Genomic DNA, 20173 nt, shown 5'->3' with positions numbered 1-20173 from the left:
TAGCTACAGAAAAATGTAGCAAATAAGCAATTATTTTGTTTTTTTTTCTTTTCAAATTTGTATTTTTCTTTTTTATCTATTTTTGGATTAGTAGGGACTGTCCAGTATTCTTAGGCTCTTTTCTGAATGAGGTACCTTAAAGAGCTTTTGCTTCTGGGTTTCTCTCAAACTGCTAGGAGCATTTGTTATTATGATTGTAGTTGTCAGTACTACACTGTATCTACAGTAGTGCTTGTCACAGAAGTGCTCGATAAATATTTGTAAGATGAATTTTTATCAATTCTCCAAGCTTTTGAAAATAATCTAATGCTCTAATAATATAAGCTTTTGTATCATTATGTATTGGCACCAAGCAGAGATATACCAGTTCGCCTTCAAGAAACAGAATGACTCTCAAGCTTTAACGTAAGACTTGAATTTAATTCACTAGAATAGATTTAGTCTACAAAAAACCCTTCAGTGGATTATCTCTTAGCTCTTGAAAAATCGTCGATGGGAAAAGTGTTAAAGTTAGGTTGAATGGAGAGCCATGTGGGATGTGGGATGCAGGATGCAGTCATTCTTGAAAAACGCAGTTGGCCACATCTGCAGTCCCCAGTCTTCTGTTAAGAGTAGATGTTTCTTTCCAGACTGAACATGTGAGGCTTAGAATGTCTGTCTTTTATGGTTTTTGTATCTTTGTTGAGACTCTCCATCCATTCACTTACTGTAATCATCTTCCTTTACATTCGTGTATGTATTTATAATAGCTACTTTCAGATCCCTATCTGCTAATTCCAACATCTGATTCATCATGGAATTGGTTTGTATTGACTGCTTTTTTCTCTTGGTTATGGGTCATGTTTTTCTGCTTTGCATGTCTAATAAATTTTAATTGTATGTTGAATGTCATGACTGATATATTGTAGGGAGTCTGGATTGTTACTTTCTTTAAGGTTGTTGAGTTTCATTTTGGCAGTCCTTTATTTTTATTTATTTATTTATTTATTTATTTATTTATTTATTTATTTTCTTTTTGTTACTGTGTTTTTGTCTGTTGTGTAGGGTTTTTTTAATGTGACTGAATCCACTTGTTTCCTTTTTTTTTTTTTTTTTTTAAGATTTTCTTTATTCATGAGACACACACACACAGAGAAAGACAGAGGCAGAGACACAGGCAGAGGGAGAAGCAGGCTCCATGCAGGGAGCCCAATGTGGGACTTGATCCCGGGACTCCAGGATCACGCCCCGGGCCAAAGGCAGGCGCCAAACCTCTGAGCCACCCAGGGATCCTCTTGGCAGTCCTTTAAATTAACGATTAATCTTCTGGTTTCATCAGGCTTGGTTTTTCTTTGTTAAGGCAGGCCTATTTCAGTTTTGTCTTTTGTCTTAGGGCATGATCCTCAGTTCCAAGGTGTGGCCTTTCTGGGGTCTCAGCTGAATACCTGGAGTCCTTAAAATGAAGTCTGTCCATTCTGGCTGGGCCAAAACGTCTCCTCCTGGCTCTGCTATCTCTGGTGTCCTCTCCATTATGCTTTCAGATCCTGCATATATGCATCCCAACCCTTGGCCAAGGACCAGAGGTGAATTTCTCTGCAGACTTCTGAGGCTCTCCTGTTCAATTCCTTTTCTCTACTATTCTGTTCCACAAACTTTAGCTTCCTTAACACCCCAAACTCAAATCTCTGCCTTTTACCTCAGTGAAACCTTTGTTCCATTTGTTCTGTTGCCTTCTGCTGTGTCAGAAGAGAGCCTCAACACTGAAAGTAAGGCAGTCATGGGAGTTACCTTGTTTCTTTATTCTGAAAGATCACAAACCTGTGCTGCCTTCTGTTTAGTGCCTAAAATCGTTACCTCCTACATTTTGCCCAGTTTTACATTTGCTTGTAGCAAGAAGATCATTCCTGTTCCAGATGCTCTGTAATAGTCAAAAGTATATACATGCCACTACAAGAAAATTTATAATAGATGACCCCTTAATACTGAAGATCAATATAAAAAGATTTTAAGAGCCAGCTTATTTAACACCTGTAATTTGGTTACAATAAACTTACATACTATAAAGTAATTTATAATGTTTAATTTCTGCTTTTTACTGAATTTTACCCATAAATTTGTATTAATTTTTTTTTCCAGAAATGGCAAAAGCAGGTGAAAAGTTTTACATATTCTCTCTTCCTGACTGATGGTAGATATTGCTAATCATTTTCTTATTCTTCCCCAGCCTCTAACCTGGATGTTGTTTTAATAGCCTTGATTTTGCAAACCAACAAGCCACTCCGGCGGCGGCCACCACCACCACCACCACCACCACCACCACCACCACCACCACCTAGATGCCTATTTGCCATTTCTAGTGTATTTCTGTTTACTAGACCAATCAGTATTATTTTGTGCAATATTTAATTTTATGAAAGGTCACCTCTAGAATTAAGGTGATTTTTTAAAAATGCATGTTAGGGGCACCTGGGTGGCTCAGTGGTTGAGCCTCTGCCTTTGGCTCAGAGCGTGATCCCGGGGTCTTGGGATCAAGTTCTGCATTGGGCTCCCCACAGGGAGCCTGCTTCTCCCTCTGCCTGTGTCTCTGCCTCTCTCTCTCTCTGTGTCTCTCATGGATAAATAAATAAAATCTTTTTAAAAAATGCATGTTAAAAGAAATCATTAAGGCTATTTATTTAGTAAGTTCTCAGTACTTCATGAGTGGAATGTAGGAAAATGTAGGAGTGGGAAGCAGAAATTCTCAGCACTTGTGCCTCTGATAAATAATACTTGTAATTTAAAAGAGAATGAAAAACTGGGTTTGAATATAATATTTTAGGCACCTGAAGTAACACAGTAAGTGTCATGATGGAATTAAAAATTGGGCTTTTTATTTTATGGCTGTGCCTGTATGAGGGATTTAAAGAGCATTTATCAGCATTTTAACAAATTGTTTTGTTAGTTAATCATTGTTTTTCACTGAGATCAGATTTGCGGTTTTGTGATAGTATATGCTAATAGTTTTTTTAAATGTCCTCAGGACAGGCTCAGTATGAATGAAGATATAATTTTTAAAAAGCCTTGTGAGTCTTTATAAACAAGAATTGTATGAATCTCATTAAAACTATTTCTCGAGGACTGTTGTCACACTTAAAAAAACCTGGTTTCCATTTTTTTCTAATTCAAAAATAGTATATAAAAATATTTAGGTAAACTAAAATACACTGTTCAAAAGCAGTTGGATTTCTAAGCTCATCAAGCCCACTTTTTGAAGGTAAAATAATGTGATATATAACTTCAATTCTGTACTTATTTGGAAAATAAAGTAGGACAGGAAACTTTTTTTTCTTTTGAAAGTAGTGTACACTTAAGTCTTGACAGCACAGTTGCAGAAATGTTGAAGGTGTGTGTATAGTGAAAGTTCTCTCCCTGAGAACTTTTGATAACTGTTGTGTCCATTTTGGTATTTTGACCTCACTTCAGAATGTGTGCAGGCCTGCCACGTGTGAATCGTGTTCCCTGGATTGGGCTATAGGATGTGTGTATCTTTACTTATTTATGTATTTGGATTACTTAACGTTATAGACCCAGAATGAACTAAAAGTGAATTTTAATCCTTCAAAACACCTTTTTCTCTGCTCACATTTAAATTGTAGGCTTTCTGTGAGAAAATTATGTTTTGCAGATCATTTCCTGCTTATTCATTTTTTCTCCCCCCCCAAAAACAAGAACCCTTGGAGGAAAAGATATGACATTTAGCAATGAGTTGTTGTTTTCTGAATTTTATAGTTACTGTTCTTCAGATAATTTGTTCTTGTCTCGGTTATCCCAGTTATCCTTAGCATTTATCTAAATTTTTGAATTTTGAACCAAATTAAAATGCAAACTGAGAAAAAGCTAAAAGGATAAAGCTTCAAGAAGAAAGCATAAGAGTATTTTTGTGAACTCTAGGGATAGAGAAAGATTTCTTAGAGTACAAAATTCTAAACAAAAGAAAAATTTAATATATTGGATTTTATCAGAATTTAAAATTGTTGATTGTCAAGACACATTATTAAGGAAATGAAAAGACAAGTCATAGATAGGGAGCAAATATTTATGTCAATGTGTATATCTGATAAAAGACCTTTACCCAGAATATATAAAAGACTTCCATAAATCAATAATAAAAAACCAGTTAATCCAACTGGGGGTGGGTTGGGGAATGAGCCTGTGACTTGAACAGACATTTCAAAGAAGAAGGTATAAAAATGGCTAATCAACAAATGAAAATATGCTTAATATCAGTCATCAGGGAAAGGAAATTTAAAACCACAATAATACCATTTTATAGGAATGCCGGGGTGGTTCAGTCAGTTAAGCGTCTGTCTTAGGCGCAGGTCATGATACCAGGGTCCTGGGATTGAGTTCTGCGTCGGGGAGCCCGCTTTGCCCTCTGCCTGCCGCTCCCCCTGCTTGTGTTCTCTCTCTCTGACAAATAATATCTTTAAAAAAAGAAAGATACCATTTTATATCCATTGGAAAGACTGTGCACCAAATATTGATGAGACTGTGGAGCAACTGGAACTCTTAAAATGCAGATAGGATTGTAAAATGGTATAATTCTTTAGTAGTTTCCTATGAGGCTAAATATACACCTACCCTATCTACCTTATGACCCAGCAACTCCACTTCGAGTTATTACTTATTTACTCAAAGAAAATGTGTGTCCCCACAAGTCTTGCACAAGAATGTTTATATACTTATTCATAATAACCCCAAACTGTAAGCATCATAAATATCCATCAAATGATTGTGTAGCCACACAATGGAATCATACTTAGAATAAAAGGAATGAACTATTGGTACGTGTAACAGGGATAAATCTGTAAAACATTAGATTAAATGAAGCCAGTTACAAAAGACTACATATTATATATTACATATATATTACATATATTACATTTATATGAAGTTCAAGAATAGGACAGGTTAATCTATGGGAATATTAGCTGCCTTGGGAGCTTAGTGCGGTTTGACTGCAAATGGACGTGAGAGAATTTTCTGGGGCGGTGGAAGTATTCTGTGTCTTGATTGAGTTGGTTGTATACCTAAGATCTGTTTTCACCGTGTATAAATTTTATCTCAGTTTAAAGAAAAATTCCCAAAGTACAAATGGCATAGGGATTGATAAGAGGGTACAAGACAAGAGTCCAAGAGTGTGTAGCACCACTTTTTTCTGTAATATATTCATAGTTGAATCGAAGTCGTCTTAGCAGAAATCAGTGCTGCTTTGGTTAGTTGAAGAAGCGGGCTAAACAGAAGAATCAGGGCAGCCCGGGTGGCTCAGTGGTTAACACCGCCTTAGGCCCAGGGCCTGATCCTGGAGACCCAGGATCTAGTCCCACGTCGGGCTCCCTGCATGGAGCCTGCTTCTCCCTCTGCCTGTGTCTCTGCCTCTGTCTCTGTCTCTCTCATGAATAAATAAATAAAATCTTAAAAAAAAAAAATCGTAAAAAGTGACACATACCTTAAATATTTAAAGAAAAGTACACGTGAAATATTAGAATGAAACATTGTTCTCTAGGGTTTATTCTCCACCACCACCAGAACCACAAAGTAGTAATTTCCTTTGTTTCCCTCTGCCCCTTAGCAAGAATTCTTAGTCTTTTATACCATTGTCCCTTTTTGGCAAATGGACTCCCTTCTTAGAGTGATTTTAAGTTAGGATTAGAAGTACACCTGTTATACTAATATTAGTCATTTGTTTTTGTTTTGCAGAAGGAAATCAAGATTAGAGATAATTGAAGTTAGAGAATAGAAAAACTAGAGAAAATCAGTGATCATCTTCATTTCCCCTTCATTAATAGAATGCTTGTTTTGTTTGCTGTGTACATGTTTTCCCAGAATGCCCGTGGTAATTTCAGCTTTCCCTGTGGCTGGATTTGATAATGTAATAACTTGAGGTCTGTTGTTTTTAAGTAGAAGTGAAGTTCCTGAAGGAACTTTCCTTTATCGTCTGCTCTTGCTATGTATATGATGGCACATTGTTTTGGACTGTGGACTATCATGTTGGCTGAGCATATGATAGAAGGGTCCTGGGCTCCAGTCCTTGATGAAACAAATCTACCCAACCAATTGTAGACTACTAATCCTGAAATTTATGTGAGAGAGTAGTGTATTTAGTATATTTAGTAGCGTATTTGTTTATGAGGCCCCCTCCCTTTTGTTTCTCGCAGCTAAACTTTATTCTCACTGATAATCTAGTTGATTACTCTTTTCTTACTTTGATAGCAGAGACAGTAGTTCATAAATCATCTTATTCTAGGGAAGCAAGAGCAATTTCAGTTACTTAATACATGTTCTCAATAAATTTAAATAAAAGATAATATTGATAGGAATGCGTATCAAGGAATGAAAACATGAAAGCATACCATTAAAAAAAAAATACTAGTGACCTGAAGCCCTTGATGAAACAGTGCTCATGCAAGGAACGAGCCTGTTCTAGAAACTGCTGAGTGGTTTATGGAAGGAGGGCCTGACTCTGCAGAAATAAGAGGAACTCATCTTGTCATACTAAATCCGTTAGAGAATGTTTTGTTGATATAAGAGAAAGTCACTGTTACGTTCATTTTGGTTATAATCGTACAGAAAATATTAAAAAGCAAATATCTGATAAAATACTATAGTTAACACATTAAACAAAGTCTATTTATAGTCTAAGGACTTACTTTAAAGTGTTGATTGTAAATAAATTTTGACATTTGCAATAGTTATACAGTGACCTAAAAATGCATCATTTCACTTAGTGGCAAAATTACAAGTAATGCGCATATTACTGTATGGCATGATTTTTCACATCCAAATTTATGAACTCTTTTTCCCCTCTACCCAACTACATACATATTTTCAGCCCTCCTTCTAGTAGTATTGTATTTTTGGTTATATCAGATTTGGGTTTTTATGTGATTATTACTAGATAAATGCTATTTACAGTTAAGTGAAGTAGTATAAACTGTTTTTTCCTGAACATTTTGTTATCCTTGGAGTTAAAATTCTCTCTCTCTCCTTCTCTCTCTGCTTCTTTAGTTTCTATGTTCTTAACTTTAACCCTAAACTGTATAAATCTCTCAACATGTTCCAGCATATTTGGCATTATGTTGATTTAATCTTCTTCAGAAGGAGCCTTCTGATCCATCCTGATCTGGGTCAGTTGTTCACTAGGCTTGCGGTATAACTGTCTGCTTGGGATGGATGTTCCTTTCCTTCACCATTATTCTGGGGATTCCTTTTTCCCTTCTCATGAGTTGGACTCTTCAGTTCCTGGAATCGTCATCTTTCATGGTTTCCCACCCTTGTTTTGGTGGAACATGTCTTCTAGTAACTTCCTGAGAGAGAATATGTAGGCAGCAAAATTACTGAGACTTCTCTCATTTAAAAATGCCTTTATTATATATTCACACTTGATTTATAGTCCAGATTCTTTTTATGAAACCTTTTCCTCTCCCGCTTCTTCTAGGGTTCTGTGTTTATCTCTTCAGTATTCAGAAATTTCACTGAGCTGTACATGCCTGTATTTGGGTCTATTTTCATCATTTTTGCTGAATACTCATTGTATCTTTTGATTTTGGAAATTCCTTCAGTTTAGGGTGGTATTCTTAAATTGTATCTTGAATTTCTTCTCCTTATGTTTTCTGTTTTCTGGAACTCCTATTCATGTGTTGAAACTCCTGGACTTTAAATCTTTTTAAATCTTTTCTTTTGTTTTTATCTTTTTATTCTGTTCTCTATTCCTCTCCTCCATTACCTACCTCCTAAGAGTAAACATATTTATATGTGTAAAGGACTTGAATATGGTAAAAAAAAAACACGTGGGAAGTACTTTTGTTGGCTGTAATTGTTGCTCTGGTGTAGTTTCTTAATTGTTTGGAGGGAGAGGTCTTTGGTCTTGATTCTCTGACTTAACTAGCTGTATGACCTTGGGCAAGTTTTGTAATTTCTTTGACACCTACTTCCTCATTTGTAAAATGTGGATACACTCTGTCTCTCAGATATTTGTTGAGTGTCGACTGAGAAGATATATGTGAAAGTACTTAATGAACTTTGTATAGAGTTAATAGTTACTACTTGCATCTTTCAAATGTGAAAAGATTTCTAGTTTGAAAGAAAATGATGGCTTAATTTTCAGGGTTATTTTTAAGATTACTCGATTGCACCTGTTTCTCACACATCTGTATGAGCTAGGTGAACTTGAGCTAAGTGCTAACACTACCTTTTAAATAACTTATTTCTTAATACCCAACCTCATAATGTTAGAACGAAGAGAAGAAGGTTATGAAAATATTTATTCTATGAAAAGCTCTGGCTTTACTTCAGATTGTATAAATCTGTGTAATGTAATAATTATTTAAGGATGACCTGATTACTAGAGTAAGCCCATGAAGGGAATATTTATTGGAATTTATTTATATATTTTTCTTAAATGGTATTTGAGATTAGGAAAAATGGAATCTTTTTTAGGTTTTCTCAATAGTATAAATGTAATTTCAAATGTTAGCTCATTTTTGTTAATGGTGGCTTTTTGTTTGTTTGTTTTGTTTTAAGGTTTTTGGATTCAAAGCATAAAAACCATTACAAGATATACAATCTGTAAGTATGTTTTTTATTTGTATGCTTGCAAATATCTTCTAAAATAACTATTAAGTGAAAGTTATTTCCTTGTAGAATCAGGTAGAGTTAAAGATACATTTTAACAGAATTGTGTTCCTAAAACAATTAGTCCAAGAAGTCTGATTAAGAGCATTGTTAGGTCATTCTGAAAGTGTAGTGATGAGGTCAAAACAATGTTGGCATACATTCGCGTTACTTGATCTGCTTTAAATGACTTGGCATCTAGCCCATCTTTGAGCCAATAACCATGCAGTAACTTGAAGTGTAATTCACAGGAGAGCTTTTCTGTTAAAGTAGTAATAACATCTTCCATGGAGGTACGCTTCAGAGTGGGTATAGTTTTGTTTATTCTTTGTTAATGTCTTTGGGTCATTTGATTGAAATGACTGTATATAACATAAGTTATTCTGTAACTGTATATAACATGAATAAGTCACGTAAAATTGTTGAATTGGGTGGTTTGTCTTGTCTGGTGCAGGGATGTAAGGATTGCCTGCTTTGGTACAGCTAGCTTATCTTTAACCTTTTGTTTTTCTTTCTGACTTTGTGAGTAGGGATGTGAAAAGGAAAAAAAAGAACAAAAAAATGGGAAGAAAATATTTTATCATTTTTGCCTTTAAAAGACTATTATTCCTTCCCAAAATAACCATTTTCTACCTTTTAAAAAATGATATATAAAATGTGTTATTTTTCTATCTGGTTTTTATTTTTCCTATATGATGTCTGTAAATTATGCAACAGGAAAAATTTTAATCTGAAGTTATGTTTCCTAATTCACTGTCACAGTTTCTGTAGAATTTATTTATCCAATGTAAGAGCAAGATCCTCTTCTGCCTTCAGGGGGCATTTAAATCATCACTAAAAAGGATAGAAGGTTGTATGTGCCTTGTTCTGATAAGACCTGGTAAGACCTTAGAAAACCTGAGAGTGAGGTAGACGCCATTATTATTTCTCCTGATGAGTTTTCACTAATTTCCATAGATTCACAAAGAAGCAAACATTAATGCTGTGTTTGCCACATGTAGACATCCTAAAACGTAAAACTTGTTGATGGAAGAGGTGAATAAGATACAGTTTCAGTCTGTGTAGTTTATAGTCTGGTGTGATAGGTGGACATGGTGTTGCAGAAGAAGGAACTGTTGTAAAGAAGAGAGCTGTGCGGAGAACAGTGGAAATAGTACTTGTATTCTGTAGGAAAGTTTTCAATAAAGAAAGGCATGTTGGAGCTGGGGTGAAAGAATCTGCAGAGGCTGTCCTGCAGGCCTCCCAGTGGGGAAGGGCGTGGCATCGTGGGCAGAGTGGATGGCATGGAAGAGGCTTGTTGGCATGTTGTAGTGTTTAGAATATGGCAGATAATCAGTGTGTGATGGTCAGATTATGGGGTGTGTGTGTGTGTAGGTTGTGCTGGTGACAGGGAACAAAGTGAAAGACAAAGGTGCTGCAGAGACGTGACTGTAGATGGGCCCCAGGTCCAAATGATCCGTGCATATATCTTCTTCTCATTCTGATTAAGCTCCTTTGACAAACCTTGTTGCAGATGCCAGAATGTTTCCGTGGAGGAAAATAAAAACCACAAAGCTTTATACTTTTTGAAAAACTAGATTCAGAAGTTAAGTTTAAAAAAAGAAAAAAAGCCCAAGACAAAAATTGTCAAAAGCTGCAGTCCATTAAGTGAGTCATGTCAGGTTCAGACTCTCAAGATGAGGCATTTAGAGTCCCAGAAGGAAGGTAGAAAGATACAAAGACAAATTCTACCTTTTTAAAAATTTTATTCGAGTTTAACATTATATCCAAAGAAAGGGAAGGAAATTCTTTTCATTCCTGTATTCAGTGGCTTCCTGCTTCCAGAATTTAGGACGCAGGGTTGCACTGTCACTTCTGTGGTTCACTTAACATTATCATGTTAAAGGTGGCATCGGGAGCTGGTCTGGGAACTTGGCTGCCCGTTTGTTTTTGTATTTCTAAACATTGGACCCCAGAGTTAATGAACTGTCTGGTTATTAGTGGAGAGTAGCTTCTGGTGTGTGTGTGTATACCTGTACACTTCGGCTCCCCTTCCCCACTCCACTAAACGGACTCATAGACTTTCAGAACTGGAAAGTACCTGAAAGAGATCATTTAGTCCAACCTTCTCATTTTACAGATGGGGAATCTGAGGCCTATAGAGAGGTTAAGTGATTTGAACAAGGTCACACAGGTACATATGGTAGCAGACCACCCACTGTTTCTGCCAGTCTTCCCTTTCTGGTTTTGTTGTCATCGTCGTTGTCATTGTTTGTTTTAACCTCCCGGAAATGTTACTTCAGAAATTTCTGGAACTACCAGGTTGTGGCATGTTTTGAGTTCTGATGTCACTTTTCATTCTTCACCTTCTTTCTACCCTGTTTGTATTTCTGGCTCTGGGTAGGTGGGTCTGGCAAGCAGCAGATGTTTCTATTTTATTTCTTTTATTTTGGGGATGTTAATTACGTGTGATGTATGCCTTTGCAAACATATATAAATTGAAAAGTCTTAAGATATGTACACTAGACATGTATTTAATGGTAAATTAAACCTTTTATGACCGTTATAACATGTGGGTGAAGAACAGTTCTTAATACGGACTTTTAATAATTGACTACCTGTTTATGTCTTTATATTATCAAACATTTAGTAAATTATTTTAAGAAAGGACAAAATTAGCATCATATCATTAATTAAATTCGTGTATGATGATACTTAGTAAATTAGTTTGTTTTGTGCAAGTGTGTGTATTTCATTTTTTGTAAGTTCCTCTCTATAACCTTTAGGCCGGTGGGGGTAGAGGAAGGGGGGGGATGGGGATAGAGGTGTAATACAGTTCTTGCCTTTCTTTTTGAGAAGCTTAAATGATCACTGGATATTTGTTCTAAAAAGGTTACTGTAAAAAAAATAAAAAAGGGTTACTGTATATCATCGTGTTTTCTGTTTGGCATATAGCTCTCGGTCATTAGGTGAAGAACCTTTAGCTGTTAATTTTTACCTGTTAAGTTTTCTTTTGTAAGCTGGGCTAGTGATGTTGAAGAGAGTTACAGAGGAGACTTACTTATCTGGCTGAGTCTTTGGCAAGTCTCATTTCTCTGGAAGCTTTTCCTGTTAGTAGTCTTCTCTCTTCATTCACCTTCTGTCTCCTGCTTCATTAAAAACTCTTTCAATGCTTCTTCATCTCTCTTGTCTCATGTAAGCCAATATAAGGTGAAGATTTTTTAAAGTGGTATCTTTTAAATTGAATTTTAATTATAAGGAAGTATAAATGGTCAGATCTACCTAATACTTGTCTCAGTCAAATCCCATTTTCCATTTATGTATCTTCAATTTTGGTTTGTAATGAAGACTTGTTGAGAGACTTGTCAGTTAAGAAGAGTCATCATTCTTACCCTAGCAACCCTTCCTCCAGATCGCTTCCATCACTACTGGCCCCAGTATCCATACCTGTAGAGATTTTCATAACCTTTTCATGTTTTCATGATCACTTTTTTGTTCTATCTTTTGTGCCAAATACTACTCTTGTAGGAAGGCTGATTTTGGGTAGAATTTGTTATTGCTTTTTTTTTTTTAAACTGTTGGTGGCAATTTTTTATTTTAAATGGGAAGTATGGAGCAGTGCTGGAAAAACTTTGACTTTTTAACCAGAGATACTGGGTTTGAGTCCTGTCCCTTCCACTTGCATATTGTAGTTTGGGACAAGGGTTTTAATGCTCTTCTAAATCTTAGCTTTCTCACGTTTAAGATGGAGATTATATTTTCTGTTACATGGTTGTGACTATGAAATTAAAAAACATGGAAACTCCTTTGTAACGTGTGTACATCTAGTAGACATGGAATAGCTCATTTCCACTTCTCCTCCATTTCCTCCTCTTACCAGTAATATTTGAGAATCAGTTTATGATGGTAGTCTTAAGCAATGTTTATCAAACCAAACATGAGCTTCTGAAGAAGCATGGGAATTTTAGAGAACTAAAGCTACATGAAAGTCAGAATGTTTATTTTTTTTTTGTTGTGCTGCCATGAGACCAGCTTCTTAGAATTATTTCCTAGCTTACTCCTTCTCTCTCACCTTCTGAATCCTATCTTTATATGATTCCTTATAAAATATTCTGTTATGGATTCTTCACTGTTAATCAGACCTCTTCTTTAGTCTGTACTAAAGAAAATGTAAAACATGACTATTTTCTTGGTCAGTCTTCCTCTTACCTGTTGTGTTCTGTGTATGAGTAAGTATGAAATTATTTAGCAAAGATACATAAATGTGCATATGGCATTACTAAGTAAGTTTTTTTTGAGCAAAACTCAATATACTAAATTATAATATGCAAAAAAAGGGGAAAATCTTTGTTTTAAGCAGTAGTATGAAAGTCAATTTATTTCAGGTCTGACAAGTTAGAAATTGGTGGATTCTAATTTGTTTATGATTCAACTTTCATATGGATTTGGATTTAAAACTGTTTGAAGTAGATGAACTATACAGATATTTTTAGAATTCCTTAAATGTAAAATGTATTACCACCATCACTTGCTTGAACCTCTTAGAGCCAGTTGTGTTTCAGCATTCGGGATTTTTCCCCTTGCAGAAGGGTAATATGGAAGCATATACTGCTTTGTATTACATAACACAGCAGTGGGCTTTGTAGCAGTACCTAGCATGAAGTGTTTGACTCTTTAAGTGTATTAGTTGAAGAATGCATACAGTGTCATAAACTCAGGTTCTGCTACAATTGAGTTTGTCATAGTTTAACATAAAATGTTAGATGTCTCAAACTTCTGGGATTTTGGAATTGGAGATTAAGGGATTGTAGACCTTTATTTGTTTTAAAATGCTAAGTTTTTATTTGAAATAATTTTTTTTTATTTGAAATAATTTTTTAAAAAACATCTCACTTGGTTAGTAGCTGTAGTTACCATTATTTTGCTGACCACAAACTAAAGTACAGGATCCCTTTCAGAGCCTTATTAATATTTATAAATACACCTATTAATCATGAGTGAACCAGTACATGATGACAAACATGTCACTGCCATTAAAAAAGACAAATTTTAGTATTCTATATGTAATGCTGAGTCAACATTTTACTGTTGTAGATTTATTTTACTTATTACTCTTTCATTACTCTCAGACTTTAATTAAAACTCATTAACCTGAGAGATTATTGAAAAAGATGACCTTTGGCTTCTCTAAAGAGAGAAAGGTCTGGCCTAAAAATTTTTTAGTGAGTGTTTTTGAGTAGATTCTTTTACTTTTTTTTACTCTTATTTTACTATTTTAAAAATAATAGCTTTTAAAATAATAGTTTGAGAAAACTATGTTCAACTCTGAGTTGAAGACAATGTTGAAAATAGTTGTTTGTATATACTTGGTGAAATCAAAAATAAATTCCCTTAGCATGCAGAATGCCATAAATGAAATTTGAAGGTACAGATGCAGCAACTGAATTTACAGTGTTGTGCATTTGTGGCATCACAAGTTTTTAAGCAAGTGTGTAAGCTAAGGTATGATTGCATACACTTAACATTTTAAGCCTTGATTTCCTTAATTGTAAAATGGAGATAAAGACACTGCCTACTTCATAGGATTTGTAGGATTGAAAGAAATAGTTAATACAAAACAGTGTGATGCCTGATCCATTAAAACAGTTCAGAAAATGTTTGTTACTTTTTTTTGCCAGTGCAAAAAATAACTAGGTCACATTTAAACTTTTCTTTTAGGTGTGCTGAAAGACATTATGATACCGCCAAATTTAACTGCAGAGGTAGGTATTAACTGCTGAGTAATGTATTATGTTATATAACTTAAAACCAGTACACTAAATCTTAACAGTCATAGCAGTAATGAATAATCTCAATTATTAAGTGAGGTAAATAAATATTTGTCTTAAAGATGGTCTTTGACAATTTGGAAAACAAATGTAATTTTGTTCTTGTGTTGTAGGAAGCAATTACCAAATAAACCTGCCAGTACTAGTAGGAATACTAAATAGCAGAGTAGACTGTAAGAATTAGGAAAAATGTCTAGACTAACAATAAAATGAAGAGAGGGTTATATCTACTGTTGGAGGCATTTGGTGTAACAGTAAGAAATTATAGATAGAGCAGAGTAGCAGTAAGAGATTAAGAGAAAGCAGAGCCACTTAATAACTGTGGAACCGTGACAGGGGCCAGTCAGGGAGAAGGGTATGTGACAAATATGGATAAGAGGAACCTGACAGATGCGAGCAGGAGCTACTTTGAATGGGTTCTTCTCCAGGGATAGTGAATTCCTCTGAGAGCCCACAAAGGAACTTCCATCTCTGTTTGTGGAACCCTTTGAGCCATAAGAGACCTGGAGAGTAGAGAGAAGCCCGGCAGATGCTACCGTGACAGAAAGAGAAGCTGGATTCCGTGAGCTACATGTTGATGTGCTTGCCATTGATGCCTTCTGAAAAGCCAGAACGGACTTTCCGACAGCTGCTTTGAGAATTCAGAAGCATTAATGGTTGAGAGCCAGTACAGATCCACTAAGAATTTTTCCTTTTTTGTGAATTTAGGCTGCTCCTTACCAGGCGAAGTGTGTTTTAGTTAGGGTGTATCTAGCTGTAAATAGACGTTGAGCAATGTTTCCTGGATGTTTCTGTGCCTCTGGGGAGATGAAGATGGAATGCCAGTGCAGCTGGGCCGAGGCTGAGGTGCAGGCCTTCCCGGTGACTCCCCGTGATAGTTGTCATCATCTGCCACCCAGGCTCACCCAACACAACAGAGGACTTAATGGACTGAGTCCTGTTCCACATTATCAGTGACTTGATGGAAGATAGAAGGCATACTTTTCACATATTTAGATGACACAGAGGGTAATTCTATATAGTAAATGTCAGTAAAGGATTTTAATAGAGTGGAACCGAGGCAGGGACCAATAAGAAGAAATTTAATAGTGATATAGCTAAACTATTTCTAGGCAGGTTAAAAGAAAATGCTTAGCTCTGACTATAGGGAACAGAGAAATTTGGGGTTTTTATGACTATCCACATGAAAAGATCTGAAACTTCATTAGATAAACTTTACTACAACTATGTAGATTTTTGTAAGTAGTTTTCTGAGTTTCTTTTGTAAATGCCTTTAAAAATCCATAGTATACAACACTAACATTTGCCAGACCATCCTTAAATAACACACTTAGCATTTTTATTATATCAAGTGTAAAATCAATCCTTTCCATCATTGATTTATCGGTTATTTATACTTTCTCTGGAATATATATTTTGTGATGACGTAGTATTATAAATATTATGACTCCTTTTGTCAGAAAATGCATTGAGAGCCCTGACAGGAAACCTGTGTGCCATTTCATTTTGAGTTTGCCTCTTCCCTCTGATATGTTGACGTGTGCTCCCTCTCCTTGCAAAGTTTCCTCTTTCATTAAAGTGGGGGAAAATAATGCTTAGCCTCTCTCTCTAGTGGTAGGTTTAAGAATTAATGAGAGACTATTTTCTATTCAAAAATTGGAAAATTATCAGACAGCAAATTATTTTTCTCTGGAGTTCCGTTTTTCTTTTAAACATCTGTTAAGCTTACATGCAATGTTTCTAAAGTTAACCTACTTTTAATAAACAGTTCAGGAAAGACTTTTTTCTAATTCTGAGGTTATCTTTTTACCACAGTTGCACAGTATCCTTTTGAAGACCATAATCCACCACAGCTAGAACTTATCAAACCCTTTTGTGAAGATCTTGACCAATGGCTAAGTGAAGATGACAATCATGTTGCAGCAATTCACTGTAAAGCTGGAAAGGGACGAACTGGTGTAATGATTTGTGCATATTTATTACATCGGGGCAAATTTCTAAAGGCACAAGAGGCCCTAGATTTCTATGGGGAAGTAAGGACCAGAGACAAAAAGGTAAGTTATATTTGATTTTTTTTCTTTCTTTTTTTTCTTTCTTGGAGAATTTATTGGAAAACAGGTTTTTTAAAAAGATGGATGATAGTGGAGTGGATTCTAGAGTGAGGGCCTGAGGTGTTTATTGTGGTAACTCTTATTTCTTTATTCTGAACATTTAAATCATTTACTACCTTAACTGTCATATTAGCAAATTACTGATTCTTTTAATTTTTTTGTTCATGCTAGCATTTTCATATCATGCCAGTAAATCTTACCCATTAACTGTCTAGCATATTTTGGTCTCTAAAATCCTGAAAAAGCGTTTAAAAAAGCAGTACACTGATCAAAAGTAAGCTTGGTATTTCTGAACCTTGCTTGAGAATAAAGTGTCTGGATAATAACTTGAATGCTCTTACCTAGTAAAGTGTGATCTTTACTTGTATAAGTACATGAAAATTATTCTTTGATATGAATATTCATGAATGTAGTTATATTAAGATTAGTCAAAGGTTCTCTTATTCAGAAGGCTAATAAAAACTGTGTTAAATCAGTGACAAACTTAATCTGTGTAAGTATGTTTGAGTGGAAAACGTAAACTTGGGAGAACTTTCACAGTGATTTTCAAGGGATTCATTTCTTTGGATGGCAAGTGTGAACACAATATGTTTATATTTCTTGCGAAGAGATTTTGTACATTTCTCTGTCTCTGAGAAGGAGAAACCCAAACCACTCCAGATAGAGAAACTCACCTAGAGACCGCTACTGAGGGAGACATCACAACTTTATGTACAGAGTTTATTCTAGTTTTCATAATGTTTACAATCAGGAAAGTTTTCTTCCAATAACTTGCCTGCCTTCTTTCACTTCTTCCTTCCTTTTTGGAAGGAAATGTGGCTTGAACTCATGACCCTGAGATCAAGACCTAAATTGAGGTCAGGAGTCAGACACTTAACCGACTGAGCCACCCAGGTGCTCCTAGGCTGATTTCTCTTTAGTTCAACTTCAAAACAAAGATAAGTGATCATTTCAACCATCTTAGCTGAGTAGTTGCATCGATTCCTGGTTCCTTTTTTCCTTCCTCATTTCTTGTTTTGTCTTTGTGACTTTTTAAAATTACATCTAAGGATGCCAAGTGCTGTATATTGGCGATAGTTTATAAAACTGAATATTATATTCATACTTGATTTTAGTGAATATTGATTAAGGTAGATTGCCTTATATTTCTTTATGTTGTGAACACCCTGGGATGATAGCAGTGGAGTGGATTCTAGAGGGGCTTGGGCCTGAGATGTTTACTGTGGCTCATCGTTTCATCATCTCGAGGAAACAGTTGCTTTTACTGATTAAAAATATAGAAGGTCACTTGTTGTACACTTAGAATAAATGCAGGGCAGCACAGGGAAAAACAGAATGAAGGGAAAAAATAAACAGAGTATAATTGCTGAAGCAGTAGGAGGAGTTTAGAGCAGGGTTGATGAGCAGTAGACATGGTAGTTGTGGGAAAGAAATCAAGTAAAACGAATTTAAAGTAAAAATAGAGAAGCTCTGTAATATGGAGCCAGAACACTAGATTTAAGTCCATGGCTCTCAAAGTATTTATGTTACATACCTTCTACAAATATGATGAAAGCTATAAATAGCCTCTCACTAAAAATGTGCATGATATACATGAACATAAAATTTTCCTTACAGTTTTTAATTACACTAAATTTTTTTTAACGTGGAAAATAAGAATTATGTCCCCTTTTTTAATGGAAAAAGCAGGGCCACTACTTGAAGATAGTGAATAAATCTAAATGGTTACAAATTAATCAAAATTAAGCTTTAGTTCTGCCCAATAGTAGTTTTAATGAAAGGGCTGCTATTATTTAGATTTTTTTTTTTTTTTTTAAGATTTTATTTATTTGAGAAAGACTGAGTGAGAGAAGAGAGAGCACAAGCAGGGGGAGGGGCAGAGGCAGAAGGAGAAGCGACCCTCCATTCTAGAACCCTGGGATGATGACCTGGGCTGAAGGCAGACGCTTCACCAACTGAGCCACCCAGGTGGTCCTAGGTTTTAAACAATACATTAAAACTAAAAAGCCATCGTCTTTGACTTGACAACTTTTATGTCTTCTTTGATGTCCAATCCATTTTGACTTTGTTTTAGGTGAAAATAAGTGCTTAAAACCCTATCTCACGAAAGAACAAATGGAATCTATAGATTCTTTTGTCAGATGAAAGTAGGTTTATGTCAAAAAATAATTCTCTAAGATTCTTCAGATAAGTTAATTTTATATCCTTTTCTTTGCTGTTAATGAGATCATTTTTGGCAAGATCCTGGCATAATACTATGTTAGGAAGGGATTATGACTTCATATTTTAGTTTCAAGGTTGAAGAGTTAAACTGTGTAAATCAATTTGTATTTTATCCAGTTAACAGCGGTTAAAATCTTGGCCGTAGAAATCCTTCTGAAACTAGGGAACTTATGTGTAGCGAAACATTTCATAATTGCTCCCACTTCTTGACAAAACCTCTTGAGAAGCCCTTGATTGAAAGTCTTGGCTTTCCTGAATTTGGCTATTTTCATAACAGTAGATTTTTCATGACAAATCCTCTTGTACAGGCTGTGATTCAAGGCTTGGCACTCATGAAGTAGTAGAATACTTCCACAATAATAAATAAGCTTTCTCCCAGGATCAATGATAGAGTCTTGCACCCCAATACATAATGATGAACAAAGGATTGAGTCACAGTGACATGTAGAGAGCTCTATCTTTACCAAAGCAACCAAACCAGATATTTTGCCAGATATTAAGGTATTCTATCTACAGAATACTGAGATTTCTTCCGGAGAACTTTTCTGGGAGCATTTTGAAGATGTTAATGTTCCCTCAGGTTTCCAAAGAGGACTCCAAAATAAGTATTTTTCTTTGATTATGTTACCGTGCATGTATTTGATGAAAACTAGTAGCTGGCTAAACTGAGAAGCTGTCATCATACACTGAAGGGAAGTGGTATTTCCAGTCCTTTCATGCCCTGCTTCATAGTTTTAGAGAAAGTGGTTGGTTTTTCTGGAATGTGCAGGTTTGTTTGTTAGAGATACTGCAACAGTCTTAACTTTTCTGTTGCAAGCTACACACACGTTCCACCATTTTTAAAGTATTTGCCTTTACCACATTCAGCTGCAACTTTTTTGTTTCTTGGGCATTACAACCAACAGACTTGTAGAGTGTTTTAATCAGGATTTTGAGTTGGGGGGTAAGGTTTTTTTTTTTTTTTTTAGAGTAGTCTGTAACCTTTCCTAACTAAGCTGTGCTCTCACACATTCTCTTCCCCCCCTTCCCTCCGTCTTATAGACACTCACCTACACACATACACACTCTGTCTGATGTAGATGCTTCTTCAGGAGAGTTCACTAAATGCTTCTGATAGTGGGAACTAGCCATATAAAAAGCACTCGGGATAGTCTTTCACATCATTTTCAGGGATATAAGTAAAACCCAATGGTGCGTAAGCAGTTTCTGTTAGATCCAAGAAAAGTCTTCATAGTCAAAAAGTGAGGACATATTTTAATTTGTCATTGGGAAGATATTGTAGCCCTCACAATCTGAAAATATGGTCAATTCTATCTCTCTGTAAAGGTGAAGAGAGATTTGGTAAACTGGCAAGGCCCGTGGGATATTGTTGTGTATTAGGGGCCAGAGTGAAAAGATAGT

The 20173-nt window shown here is 35.6% G+C and overlaps 1 protein-coding gene across 5 annotated transcripts in view; it reads left to right on the top strand.

Moving 5' to 3' along the window:
• Window positions 1-20173, top strand: part of PTEN (phosphatase and tensin homolog) — an 87587-nt gene that overhangs the window by 40971 nt on the left and 26443 nt on the right. For 4 of the 5 annotated variants that reach the window (XM_077874847.1, XM_077874851.1, XM_077874849.1 and 1 more), the window contains 3 exons: window positions 8542-8586; window positions 14329-14372; window positions 16254-16492. In XM_077874847.1, the coding sequence (XP_077730973.1) occupies window positions 8542-8586; window positions 14329-14372; window positions 16254-16492 (328 nt within the window). The remainder of the gene's footprint in view (window positions 1-8541; window positions 8587-14328; window positions 14373-16253; window positions 16493-20173) is intronic. The other variant, XM_077874848.1, reaches the window with a different exon arrangement.

The sequence above is a fragment of the Canis aureus genome, chromosome 27, assembly GCF_053574225.1.
Source record: "Canis aureus isolate CA01 chromosome 27, VMU_Caureus_v.1.0, whole genome shotgun sequence".
In the NCBI taxonomy this organism is placed as follows: Eukaryota; Metazoa; Chordata; class Mammalia; order Carnivora; family Canidae; genus Canis; species Canis aureus.
This window is presented reverse-complemented; position numbering and strand designations above follow the sequence as displayed.